Source organism: Plecotus auritus (assembly GCF_963455305.1).
Source record: "Plecotus auritus genome assembly, chromosome: 9".
NCBI classification, from domain to species: Eukaryota; Metazoa; Chordata; class Mammalia; order Chiroptera; family Vespertilionidae; genus Plecotus; species Plecotus auritus.
The window spans coordinates 147,408,368-147,423,112 of NC_137783.1; the positions used below are offsets into that span (position 1 = coordinate 147,408,368).

Genomic DNA, 14,745 nt, shown 5'->3' on the forward strand with positions numbered 1-14,745 from the left:
CCAGGGCTGCAGAAGCTTGGCTTCCTCCATCGCTGCCGGCAACCCTAGCCTCCTGCTCGCTCCAGCTCCGTGGCTGCCGCCATTTCTGTTGGGATTTATTTACCTTCTATAATTGAAACTTTGTAGCCTGGAGTGGGCCAGCAAGGACAGGCAGAAAGCTTAGCTTCCTCCATCACTGGGGAAACCCAAGCCTCCCTCCTGCTCTCTCCGTGGCCACAGCCATCTTGGTTGGGTTAATTTGCATACTCACTCCTGATTGGCTGGTGGGCGTGGCTGGTGGGTGTAGCAGATTGATAGTTAGTTTGCATATTACTCTTTTATTAGATAGGATATGCCCACAGAAATAAAAATATTATGTAGCAATGTTTACTACAATGGAAAATGTAAGCATTTTGAGTTATGCTTGAATACAAAAGGGGCTGTGAAATCAAAAATGTTTTTCAAAGTGGTGAGATTATAATTGGCTTTTTTTCTCTCTCTTAATTTTCACAAATATTGTTCTACTGCTTTGACTAATTTAAGAAAGTTTTTAAACAATGAATATAATTTAACAATGCCCTGCTTTTTTAACTGATCAGCTCTAGATTTTTGCTTTTAAAATCATTTTCAAATGAAGCAGTAGAGTCAGATTAAATTTAAGAAATGTGTAAAAGATGTGTTTAATTAACATTCTAATAGAAGACGACTCAATAGTCATTTTAGGCAGTTTCATCATGTACATGGAGAATTCATTACTTGGAAGTGTTATATTTTAAAAAATAAAATAGCAGATATATTTGTGTCCTGCTTACACACACTTTTAAAGTATTTGTCCATCCCTCTACATAGCTGTAGTCATGCACCTATTGACTTTTTTGTAAATAGGTCAAAATATACAAAGCAGACTGGAACATTAGGAAAATATAGCTGTGAGGGTCAGGAGGTCAGGTATGCTTAATGTATTTATAGCAAGTGGGTATATTATATCAAGTGTAACATACACTCATTCTTTTATGATCAATTTTAACGGATATGATTTTCAAATTAGAAATAACTATAGAAAACTTAAAACAATTTAAAAAAATCCAATCAATTGGTTAACAGAGTTTTTGCTTTATTACTAGTGATGCTTGATTGAGTTTTTCAGATTCCAAAGGACCACTATTAGCATTCATAGGCAGCAGAAACATTTCTAAGTGTTTAGAATGATGAATCAGGGGGAATATATATTTAGCAGAGTACCTAATTACAATGATTGCTCAGCAATTTAATAATTGTCACTTATGTTTCTAATTAAATTAGTGTGTAAGTTATAAAAAGTTAGTTCCTTAATCATATTGGAAGTATGCTTGGTCTTAAGAATTCTGATGAATATTTCTCATGATTTACCATAAGGAAGTAATGTTGTTGTTTTTTTGTTTTAAGGAAGTAATGTTCTTAATGAAATTTGTTTAATCAAGTGGAAATTGTATGTGTCTGCCACCTGGGGGATTCATGGAAACATTGCAAGTAGCAAAATTCACAGTAACAAAATATTACAATATACTGTATATGCATATAAGATCTTTGGTTGATTACCTCCCATCTACCCATTCTCTCCCGCCTTCCCTTCAAGATTCCTCACTCTGTTCCATGCTTCCATGTCTCTGGATCCACTCCATTCATTTTGTTATTTTGTTAATTAGATTCCACATATGAGTGAGATCATGTGATACTTGTCTTTCTGACTGACTTATTTCATTTAGCATGATACTCTCCAGGTCTCTTCATGCTGTCTCAAAGGGTAAGAGATTCTTTTTTTATTTTTATTTTTTACTGTTGCATAGTATTCCATGATATAAATGTACCACAGCTTTTTTGTTGTTGTTAATCCTCACCCAAGGATATTCTTCCATTGATCTTTTAGAAAGAGTGGAAGAGAGAGGGAAAGACCAAGAGAAACATCAATGTGAGAGAAACACATCGATTGGTTGCCTCCTGCATGCACCCTGACCAGGGCCCAGGCTGGGGAGGAGCCTGCAATCGAGGTATGTGCCCTTGACTGGAATTGAACCCTGGACCTTTCAGTCTGCAGGCTGATGCTCTATCCAGTGAGCCAAACCAGCCAGGGCCCACAGCTTTTTTATCCACTTATCTACAAATACTTTTTAAATAAATATCAGATGATAAATTTTCTTTTTTTAAAATTGTTAGTATGACAACATTTTTAATGGATTTCCTAATGTTAATCTACTCTTATGGATAAATCTATCTATCCTGTATTTTATGTTTTCTTTTTAAGCTCTGTTCTGTGCTGCTTTCAATTTGTTGATTTTGATTTTGGATTCTTCCAGTTTTGCTCATAGGTAAAATTGGCCTTAGGATTAGTTATAAAGCACCAACCTTGTACAATTTTGGTATCAGAATTATTTTCAGCTCTAAAATGACACTGGGAGTTAATGAAAGGAATGAACTAAATAAATTATTAAAATATTAAATAACTACTATGATAGAGGATAAATCCCCAAGCTCCAGTGATGATTTTACACATTTCAAATGACAGCTAAAATAAAATTTTTATTGCTTTTTAATTCATTCAAAAGTACCCACTGGATTCAATCCACTTGGAAAGTAAAGTGAATAATATAGGTAATATCCATGAGAAATTGGCATTGTGTTGGGCCTGGTGCTAAGGTACATAGCCCTCTAATATGACCCTTAATGACCTCCACCTCCTTTCTTTCATTCCCCTGTGTAGTCCTCTTCTCTTGAGAGGATTCATTGGCCAGCTTCTGATGAATCAAATATCATACAAGTGATGGAATGTCACTTCTGAGGTTAGGCTATAAAAGATGGTGGTTTCTGTGCTGGATATTCTCTCTCTCTTTCTTGGACTGCTCACTCTGGGGAAGGTCACCTGCCATATTGTCAGGCAGCCCTGCAGAGAGGTTCATGTGAAAAGAAACTGAAGGAGGACTCTGGCCAACAGTCAGGAAAAATGAGGCCCTCAATCTACCAGTCCTGAGGAACAGAGGCTCATATTAGTGAGCTTGCAAGCAGCTCTTTTTCTAGTCAGGGTTTCAGATAAGACTTCAGACCCAGCCAACAGCTTAGCTACAACCTAATGAGATAATTTAAGCCAGAGGAACCCAGCTAAGCTGGGCCCAGATTCCTTTACTTTCAAACTATTTTGCAAAAAAACAAAACTATGTATGTCAATACATACATATAAAATAAACATGCCAAAATGTTAGTCACTGAATCAAGGAATGAATACATTGTATTATTCTTTGAACTTTTAATTCTTTAATAATTTTTATTAAAAATATTGAGGAAAAAATGGCATTTGAGTGAAACTTTGCATGTAAATATGACTCTTAAAGAATATTGTCCTTATATTAGTTCATCATAGACACACTCAGAAGACAGATGAAAAGAGAAAAATTATTTGACACAATCTAGGTACTATATATAATATATACTGTACATCCTATTTAATGTACACTATTTTTGAATTCTGCTTTTTCACCTAACCATATCCTGGATATCTTTCTATCTTTACTGGCTGCATGACATTCCATTGTGGAGATGCCTTGTGATTATATTTAACTAGCACTGTTGTTGAGTGGTGCAATAAACATCTGTTAACATAAATCTTTTGCTCATGTGTCTGATTACTTGAATGGGCAAGAATTCAGGCTGTGCAAAGGGCAGAGGTAGAAATGTGGGCAGAGGCGGGGGACTGAAAATAGGCGTGTATGGATGGAAAAAGTTGAATAGTTTACTTTATCTGGGGTGTGGACCGCTGTCAGTAAGGAGACTATAAGGAGCCATCTTATGAGGATCCTTGAATTGAAGAGTTTGAGAAGACTTGTTCTCACTTAATCTTGGGCCATGCAGGTACTCTTCTGACCTTTCCATGTATAACTTACTAAAATAGCAGGCACTGTTGTTATTCCTGTCTATAGGCAAGGAAACTGAGGCACAGAAAACTGAAATTGCCCAAGGCTACCCATCTAGTCAGAGATGAAGCCAGGATTCCAAAGAATATGGTCTGGCCAGGGCCTGAGCGCTATTACGCCCATTTTGCGCCGAGGACCTATGGTGAGATGATGAGCTTAAAATCCGGGTCTTACTGACTTCAGAGTCTTAGACACAATGGTAGATGGTAACAGCACAAATTAATATGGCCTTGACCTGTCCCTCTCGTCCCCTAGAAGCGTAAACATCATTAGCTGAGACTTTAGAAAACCTCGATAGATTCCTTATCTCCAAAATATAGAAGGCAATTAACATTTAGTATTGCTCCTTAAGATGGCCAGTGTGCCTGAACTTAACTGATTGGCAGTCAGGATTCAACAGTGACGAACCGGGACCCACAGCTCGATAATTAAATTCCAAAAGCCGCGCAATCCTTCAAGCAAGTTTCCCGCCTCCTAGCCGGTAGCAGCCAGTTCCGCAACAGTCGCTGCAGCCTAGGCCGTGACGTCATTCCAGGCCATAAACCCGCCCCCGGTATCTCTGCTTCTGCGCGGCCGAGTAACCGGCGAGTTGCGCTCTTAGCCCCGCCCACTGCCCCCGGAAGTTAATACCGAAGCCACGCCTCTCCTCGACCGGCTGGGGCGCAGCCATTTTAATTCATATCTGAGTGGGCGGTGGCGTTTCGTGTTGGCCGTCTGGCCCTGCTGGGCAGGGGTGACTTTATTGGTTTGGGGGTGGTTTTTAGTTTAATTTTTCTTTTCTAGCTTCACATCTCGGGCCAACTTGCGCGTTCTAATTATCTGAGATCATGTCAGGAGACGCAGCCGCGGAGCAGGTGAGGAAGGAGAGCGGTGGGGCCTCGTGGCGACCTCTTCTCTCCATGTCTCTGTTCGTCCTGATTCTCCAGCCATGTTCGATTGAGGAAGAGATCGGGGGGGACGGCGTACAGAAAAATGGTGGGAATGGGGAGCAAGAGCTGACTGAGATTTAACGTTATTTTTTGGCTTTTCTGTTTTAGGCATTAGTATGAATACATTTGATTTAGACAGTAACTGGGAAGCTGCTTCGACCAGTTTAGGTTCCTGGGACAACCTCGGTTGGATGCCTTCCTTTCATACCATTTCGATAGGGTAGATCCATAGGAATTGATTGTTAAAACATGTACTCGCTGATTTCGAAAAACTTGGCAATCTTCCCACGCCCCTTCTCCGATATAGACTGTAGGTGTAAAATTTACAGAAATAGGTTAATAGCTTGAGAAATAATTTGAGATTAAACTAATCTGGGAAAATAGACTCTTGCTAGAGCGAATGAAGGAAACAGTCTGGGAGTAAAGCATAGTTTTGCTGGGTAAGAGTTAGGAATTTTGTGGCTTTCTCCCACTTTATCTCTTCTGTTTACATTTCATTTTCGTTTTGCATGAGACAGATATTGCAGAATTTGATAAATCAAAACTTGAGAATTCTGTTTCGGTCCCTCTAAATAAAACCATCTGTTTTAATACTGGATATAAGTGATGTTTAAATATTTCAAAATTAACAATTTTAGATAATTTGTTTCTTTTGCCCTTTATTTCAAAATTTTGTGGGATAGTGTTTACCTTTTAGTCTGAAAGATGAAAATGGATATTTTATGATAGATGTTACTCAATTAGTTTTTCAATTTAAGTTTTGGTATATGTTTAGTAAGTAGTTTTTAAAATGGAAGCTAGCTGGTCTGCAGTCTCGATTTTTTTGAAATTTCCCATTGCCATAGCAACGAAATACACTTAGGTTTTCGTTTTCAAGTCCCCAGCTTATAACCTGGAGGTAGTCTGTGTGACTAAATTTTGGAAAGTTTGGCTAACTTAATTTTGTGTTTGCTCATCAACTGATTTCAGTCCTGAACTCTTTGCAGTGTTTACATTTTACGTGATGCCCAAGAATGCAAAGTCTTATAATTAGTATATCAAATCTGTTTATGCATACTTACCCTTTTTCTGACTCAATCTGAGAGTCAAGGGAGGAGTAATATACAGAGGTTTCATTGAAAGTTTCCAGAATCCATTGTTATTTCTTATATTTTTCTAAAATTGTAAAGACACTGAAATGTTGCTGTGGCCTCAGATTTTTCAGAACTGTGGTGTTTTAAATGGGAGAGATGTTGGTGAAAATTTACAGGGGAAAAAAAATCTCATCCAAAAGTTTTATTGTTTAGAACAGAAAAAAAGTTAAAAGTGCAATGAACACCTACAGTACAATTATTCACTTAAAATCAACAGTTAAACATTTTGCCCTATTTGTTTATCTCCCATACAAATTTGTCAACACATATTTCAGCATTCTCATTATTCAGCATCAGCCCCACATAATTCAGCATTAATGCTTTTACATAACCATCATGCCATTTTCCCACCTAGGAAAATTAATATATGATTTATAAAATCCAATCCATATTCAAATTTCCCCAGTTGTCCCAAAATGTGATTCATAGGGTTTGTTTGTTTTGTTTTGTCAGAATCTAATCTAGGTTGTGTAATTTGATTGTCTCTTGAATAGTCCCCCAATTTTTACCCCGTAGGACAGCGGTGGGAAACGTTTGGCCTGCCGGCTGTATAAGGCCTGCAAAATAATTTGGTCTCTACTTTTAACAGAAAAAAAATCATTTGGTCTGGCCATGCCAAGGCTTTAGGGGTGAGTTAATTAAATGTCTTGACTAAATAATAGCAGGCTAATTTTTATTTTTATTTTATTTTATTTTTTTATTTATTTATTTTTTAAAATATATTTTATTGATTTTTTTACAGAGAGGAAGGGAGAGGGATAGAGAGTTAGAAACATCGATGAGAGAGAAACATCAATCAGCCGCCTCCTGCACACCCTTTACTGGGGATGTGCCCGCAACCAAGGTACATGCCCTTAACCGGAATCGAACCTGGGACCCTTGAGTCCACAGGCCGATGCTCTATCCACTGAGCCAAACCGGTTTCGGATAATTTTTATTTAAAAAAAAATATATTTTATTGATTTTTTTACAGAGAGGAAGGGAGAGGGATAGAGAGTTAGAAACATCGATGAGAGAGAAACATCAATCAGCCGCCTCCTGCACACCCTTTACTGGGGATGTGCCCGCAACCAAGGTACATGCCCTTGACCGGAATCGAACCTGGGACCCTTGAGTCCGCAGGCCGACGCTCTATCCACTGAGCCAAACTGGTTAGGGCAGCAGGCTAATTTTTAAGTTGATAATTCCGTATGGCCCTCAAATGATGTTATAAATGTCCAAATGGTCCTTGGCAGAAAAAAGGTTCCCCACCCCTGCCCTAGTATGTCTACACTGAGTGGCCAGATTATTATGATCTCTGAATGAATAATAATCTGGTCACTCAGTGTATATCCTATCCTATATAATAAAAGGCTAATATGCAAATTGTCCTCTCAACCAGGAGTTCCACCAGCAGGCAGGCCAGACCCCACCCATACACGAATTCATGCACTGGGCCTCTAATATATACATACATACATACACACACACACAGAGTGGCCAGATTATTATGCGTTCAGAGATAATAATAATCTGGCCACTCAGTGTATTTGAAGAGTTGAAGAGTCCAGGACAGTTTTCTTTAGAACTCTCATATTCTGGATTTCTTTTATTTTTGTGTATGCAGTGTCATTTAACTTGTCCTTTCATCTTTTGTATTTCCTGAAACCTAAACTCAGCTTTGATAATATTTTTGGATAGAATACTTTATAGTATTACATTAAAAAGCACTTATTTCATTCTAGGTTGTTCTACTGTTAGTGATGTTTAAGTTTGATCACTTGGTTAGGGTGACACTGCTGTATCTGTTCATTGTAAATGATTATTTTCCCCTTTACAGTTAATAATCTGTGGGTTGATATTGTGTTCCTCAGTAATCTACCTAGTTACTTATCAATTGATAATTGAATAAAGCAGTTATTACATTGGAGGTGGCAAGTGGTGGGTTTTTTATTTTAATTTTTATTTAATTATTTTTCTTAGAAAAGCAAGCAAGAATTTTTTTTTTTTTTTTCGAAAGCCTTGCCGAAACAAGGCCGCCAAAAATTTTAGCTGCCTCCCAAAAAAAATTGGGAGAGAGAGAGAAGCAAGCAAGAATTTGACTGCAACAAAAAACACTTAGGACAGTGAAACAAGGAAGGGCTCAGAAGCAGCAACAGGGGAGCCTGGGCTGGGCTGCTTTGCCTCACTGGAAAGTCAGAGAAAAGGGGGCCTTGGAGATAGGTTTGGGGGATTAGCCCGGGAGGAGCTACCACTGCCCGTTGCTCCCCTGGTTACAAATCTCCTGGGGTCCCTTGGAGATGAGGAGATAGGTGCTTGTGGGAGGAGAGGAGGGAGGAAATGGCACAGGCATGCTCTCTTGGAGGGGCAGTGGGCTGGGACCTTCTTTTTCAGGGGTTTCAAAGGCTAGGCGTTTAGGGGAGGGTCAATAGAATATTAATCAGCTTTATGCTGGTGAACCAAAAGGAGATTTCTCTTAATTTGTCCTTGGGTATGGTTGACAAATGGCACTGATTGGATTTCTGTTACCTGTCCCCGAGTAGAGTGATTTAAGCTATTTACCCTCTGGTTGGGGAGAAGTGCAAATCATTTACTCCTCTAAGTGTCCTTGGTTTAGGGAAGATAGGATTTACTAGGTGGTTGCAAACTGCTGTTTAACTATCTTAGTTTTCCTATCCCATTTGCCCTGGAATTTTCCTAGCTTCTTATTATACTATAACATTCTTCCCTCAGAGATTTTCACCCCTAAAATCTTTTAGGGTTGAGAGGGAGGATGGTCTGTCTTCAGTAGTTGTTTCCTGCTGAAATGGTTTTTTAAAAATTCTAATATTCTGTCTTTACTTACTGACTCATATTTTTCTGTAAAGATGTTTCCTGTTGTTTTTTTTTCTCCTTTTCAAAGATTATTGAGTATCACTGTGAATTGATAGGTTTCTCTTTATTTCGTGTGTTAAAATCAGTTATAACCATTTTCTTTTGGATGTCCACCTTGTCCCAACTTTGATGGTGGCTCTATATCTTTTTTCTATCAATCTAAAAAACATTTTTTTGACATCTGATTACCAACAGAGTCATCTTCATATAATACTTTCTTCAGTTTTTTAATGATACATTTCAAACATTCAAAAAAGGAAAGAATTGTATAATGTTCCTATTATAGAGCTTCAACTCATGGCAAATCTTGTTTTTCTTCACACTTTCAGTTGTTCTTCCCACCTCAATTACTTTAAAGCAAATTCCAGATACTGTATTATCCAACTTTAACTGAAATGATGATTAAAAGATACCTTAAAGAGTGAAATGATTAATTATGGATTAACTAGCTTGCTTTATTATGTGTAAGACAGCACTCAGTGAAAATTCAGAGGAAAGAGGAGCTCCTGAAATGATGGACAAGAAAAAAAAAAGACTAAGTAAATGTTAAGAATAATAAGAAAAAAATCAAAACTCTGAAACATGGATTTGCTTTGGAAAGGTGTCAAGGGATGGAATAGACAAAGAATCCTGCAAGATAATGAAGTGTAGGTTTCTTTTAGCATTGAAGCTTAAAAATGTTTGTTGAATAAACCCAATATTTTTAATTTGTTACTCAAATATGGATGATCATTTCATTTCTTTCTTGGTACTGAATCTCTGCCCTTTGAAAGTGGGAAATGATTGTAGACAATCAAAATCACTGCTAAGGTTTATTGTAATTTTTTTTACTTTTGTAAGGAAGTTACATTTTGCATTTCTAGAGTTGTTTAAATGATCTTGCAGTGTTTGTGGGTATTCTGGAGCTTCATGTTTACTGTCTTTGCCAATTTAATGGTGATAGAACTGTGTGTACTAGTATTTAGGTTCCCCCTACTCCCAACAAAAATACATCTGGGTCCTTTTTGGAATTATGGCTATAGTCTTATTTTGTAGATACTTTTTTAACTGCTCAATTCAACTTTTGATCTCATTCTTTCTTAGCTCCGTTTTACCTTGTGCACTACTCCCTACAGCATTTTTTTTTTTAAGTTTAGACAAATTTATTGACACATACAGGGTGTTAGCAAAGAAATCATTCAGTGATATGTTACATTATGCCACTGCCTTGAATGTATACTTTAAAAATTATAAATATATATTTCATAACTAAGCCTTTGGCCCAAAAAATAAAAGGGAAGTCATTTAGCACATTTGTGAAAGGCCAATAGGAAATTAATTTTGAACATTAGAAAGATAAAGTCACTGGATTAAACATCAGTAACCCCTGCTAATCTAGAATCCCACTGTGTTGAAGGTGGAAGTGTCTGCGCAGAGCTAGTCATTTATTTTAGCAATCAGAAGAGATGGGGGCAGACACACCTGTTGGAGGTGGCAGAAGAGCTGGCAGGACAGCAGGGACAGGCTGGTCAGGTGAGCATGTCCCAGAGACAGCAACAACAGAGAGCAGTCCAGCACGCTGTGAGGCAGGAGGATGGGCCCAGGTCATCCCTTCTTTGGTCTTCTACCACATACACTGTGATTTTAGGAGGCTCCTGAGGTCCACCTTGCCAGCCATACTGTGGGTATCCTTGGTAGGGGTACCCCTGAGGAGGTGGGTAAGGTCCTCCCATAGGTCCTGGAGGGTAGGCCTCAAGCCCCATTGGTTGTTGTGGATAAGGTGGGTATGGGCCGTTGGCCCAGGGCCCGAATACGGTGGAGGGTTCCCTGGGTTCATTAGGGAACTGCAGAATATACCTCTTCACCAGTGGACTGGGCGCTGGTTGGGACAGAGTGGACGGGACCAGGTGAGACCGCACAAATAGCGCTGCACCAGCCGCGGCCCTATTAGCATTTGGTAGACTGTTGTTTAGAGTTCCTCTATTGGGTTTGAGCTTGGGTTGAAGGTGCTGCCTTACTTATTGTTGCATCTTACAAACCTAGGAAATACATACAGGTGTTAAGTAAATGAATGGATTAATTTGGACCAAAGCTATGTGTTATACATTACAAAGTCTCAAATAAATTAATCTTGAGAAAACAAGTACATAATTAATACAAACTAAAATATTTGGGGTATAGGTGGATGGTTTATAAAGTTTTATTGGGTAAGAGGGAGAGAAATGGGTTAGGCCAGGTCAATTGACATGAACCTTTAAGTCCCTAAAATGTTTCTACATTCTTACCTTTTGTAAATAAGACTTCACTTTTTAAACAAACTATAGCCTATTCTAAAATTAGGGGAAGGCTCAAATATAAACAAAATAATACTCATTTTGAAAAAATGTCATGACTTGAAGAAGCACCAAGAAATTGCCACTTCAGGGCCATAAGTCAGTGTTTTGCTTTTGGGGAAAAATAAGGTTGTGGAGATATAGAAAATATGAAAAATATGTGTTCTGTTATATACTTATCAATGAGGAAAGGAAGATGAAACACCCACAATGTTGAAAACTGGAGCCTGGTTTATTTTGTTGGGTAATTATTAGTACTTACTAGAAGCCCAGCGCACGAAATCGTGCGCAAGTAGGGTCCGACCCTAGGCCTAGCCTGGCCGCCATCACATGGCCTCTGCTGCCCTGCAACGCTACATGAAGCTCCTTGCCCCAACGCTCCGTTATGCTCAAGGCCGCTGTCCCTTGACTGCTCCATGAGGCTCCCCCCATCCCACCACTGCTCTGTGAAACTCCCCCCGCCCTGCCACTGCTCCTCGAAATTCCCCCCAGCTGCCGATGCTCAACAGTCCCCAGTCCTGGCCCGCCGCCAACCCCCCTCATGACGAGCAGCTTGGGGGCCAGGTGTGGGGAGGGACCGAGAGATGTTCCATGCACCTCCTGTTGACAGGTTGTTTGGTTGTTACAGCGTTAGGACCACTGGGTTTTTATTATATAGAAGACTAGCAGTTAAGAGATAACAGAAGTGCCAACTAATTTTAAAGCCAAAGTTAATCTGTGTGGGGTGGGGGGTAGGAAGAGGGAGGGAAAGGGCCAAGAATGTATGTTAGATTATGTTGTCTTTGGGCCCAATTATTTTTATGTTTTTAACAACAAAATCTGTAATAGCATTTCCTACTTTTCCCCCCTCCTTTTTTTTATTTTTTTGGTAATCCTCACCTGAGGATAATTTTCCATTGATTTTTAGAGAGAGTGGAAGGAAGGGAGGAGAGCCACAAAGAGAGAAAAACATTGATGTGAGAGAGACATATCTATTGGTTGCCTCCCCCACATGCCCCACCTGGCCAGGCATTGAGCCTGCAACCAAAGTACTTGCTGTTGACGAGAATCTAACCTGGGACCCTTCGGTCTGCGGGCTAACATTCTATCCACTGAACCAAATTGGTTAGGGCCCCCTCCTATTTTTAAGTGATATTTAGTATAGCAGTTTGGACAGGCAAATATGATTTGGTCTTTATTGTTAATGTTTATTGAGAAAACGGAACTATACAGAATATTTGGCAATGATTGTTTCTAAGAGATTGATCTGTGTTTACAGAACTATTGGTTTTTCTTAGAGGTACAGCAGAAAGGTACTGTTAAGAGAGATTGCATTCTTTCAGTATTAGGATTACAGGAGTTTCAGGGAATACCAGAGTTGACACATACTGGATAGACCTTCTGGGACAACATCTGTATTCATATGTTTGTGCCTATTAAGTGGACAATTGCCAAAAACAGTTTATAGATTTAAGGTCTTCTGCTATTGTCCCTGATTCTCTTTAAACAAGACCTAGCTGTTAATTTGAATCGTTTTGTTTTGCAGGACAGTTGGTAATGATGTGAGAATTGATCTAAAAAGGAATTTGAGTTGGGCCAATGTTTAAGCTATTTTTAGATTAGTAGATATTTTATAATAAACAGTAAATACTGAATAAAGCCAGAAGGCAGAACTACGTTCTAATTTGTATTTTTCTGTTTCACTTAGTTTAATGAATTAATATCTTGGCCACTCTTGGTTTAAAGAAGCTACATTTTTCAAATTCTAAAAGATTTTTATTTGTAGTTTGTAGCTGTTTCCTAGGAGATAAGTAAGCCAATATGATAAGTATAATTATTTGGATCAATAACTTTAGCCTGTTTTTTCCTTCAGTTTTTGGATTGTTTGCATGTTTAGTAGATATTTAGTTTTTGAAAGGGTTGAAGGGATTATATGCAGGATACATACACAGATTCATAACAAAGTCATCTAGTAGAGCAGAGTTCTGTTGCACTGGTAAAGGAACATAGGACTAAGCAGGCATCCAGTCCTAATGTTACCTGTTACATAAAGTGCTCTATTCTCTAGGCATATAAATTGGCTCAGTTAGGCTTGTACTTGCACACGTGTGCTGGGCCTCTAGTAAGTACTAATAATTACCCAACAAAATAAATCAGGCTTCAGTTTTCAACATTGTGGGTGTTTCATCTTCCTTTCCTCATTGATAAGTATATAACAGAGCACATATTTATCTCCACAAATTTATTTTTCCCCAAAAGCAAAACACTGACTTATGGCCCTGAAGTGGCAATTTCTTGGTGCTTCTTCAAGTCATGACATTTTTTCAAAATGAGTATTATTTTGTTTATATTTGAGCCTTCCCCTAATTTTAGAATAGGTGAGAGAGAGAGAGAGAAAGAGAGAAACATCAGTGAGAGAGAAAGGTCATTGATCCGGCTGCCTCCTGCACACCCCCTACTGGGGATTGAACACACAACCCAGGCATGAGCCCTGACTGGGAATCGAACTGGTGATCTCTTGGTTCCTGGGTCGACACTGACCCACACTGGCCAGGCTACCTTAGTCTACTTTTTAATTTTTATAGTTTACCTATTAAGAGACTTCAAATGTATGGTAGAGTATGTGCAGTTTTCTTAATGCTTTAGCAAAAAAAAATTAGAATGACTTAGATCTGATGCCACTTTCTTTTTAATGAAACAGCATTTGGAAAAGATTTATTTACAGAACAGATAAATCAGGTAGTGCTTCTCAGAATGGAGTCCTTGATCCATTGCATCATAATCATTTAGGTGCCTTTTAGATGTATAAGTGCCTGTAACCCCAACTTCAGACATACTATAACTCATTCTGTGAGGTTGATAATATTCGAGATGAGTACCACAGGTGATTTTTATGTAAATGAAAGCTTGCAAACCACTTAGATAGGGATTGAAGATACCTGGACTTTAAAAGTTGTTTTTGAGTAAATTCCCTTTTTTTTCCTTTTTGTTGTTTTACTTTTTTAAAAACTTACTTATTTTTCTTCTTGAATACAGTTCTTGATAAAATTAAGTGGGGAGAAAAATTGCAAATTTTTTGAGAATGGTTAGGCTTTTAATAGAGTGTTTTACTGATTTTTCCTCCTCGTACTATAGTCAGTCATTACCCTTAACAGTGGGAAATACTGAAAAAACCAGGTTTGAGACTCATCCTCTGCTTGTTCTGTTGTTCATGGTCAAGAGCTTATATGGGTTTAAATCCTTTACCACCACCACCCCATACTTTTGACATTTATCACTTGGGTTAAACTTTCATTGACCTGTATTTTAACATAATTTTGTTATGACCTCTAGAATAACACCCTCTTCATTTACCACAAGATAGCTCTTTAGAAAAAGACGACTGCCTTTTTTTTCCCGTCCATGTTTTACTGCCCTAGTGGGATCAGGAAAAAGAAATTAGATTATTCTCCCAATCACAAATATAATAGTTTGCCACTTCTCATTCCCTCTCACCAAATTAACAACTTCCCAATATAAGTTAAGCTGTCCTATAGAAAGTGGTTTATAGTTTTAATAAAGCTTGACTCAGCGTTTTCCAGGGCTATATGAAGTCCACAATTGCTTTTCCGTTTTCCAA

General features: G+C 38.4%; 1 protein-coding gene and 1 pseudogene across 2 annotated transcripts in view; one reads left to right on the forward strand and one right to left on the reverse strand.

Annotated features, from left to right (window-relative positions):
• The first annotated feature begins 4,573 nt into the window (after window positions 1-4,573).
• CSTF3 (cleavage stimulation factor subunit 3) overlaps window positions 4,574-14,745 on the forward strand; it is a 79,092-nt gene continuing 68,920 nt past the window's right edge. Inside the window, exon 1 of the mRNA XM_080641770.1 lies at window positions 4,574-4,774. Coding sequence (XP_080497896.1) covers window positions 4,748-4,774 — 27 coding nt within the window. The 5' untranslated portion in view covers window positions 4,574-4,747. The remainder of the gene's footprint in view (window positions 4,775-14,745) is intronic.
• On the reverse strand, window positions 10,344-10,651 carry LOC308233233 (cysteine-rich and transmembrane domain-containing protein 1-like; annotated as a pseudogene). Its single transcript has one exon. The product of its transcript is annotated as a cysteine-rich and transmembrane domain-containing protein 1-like (transcript).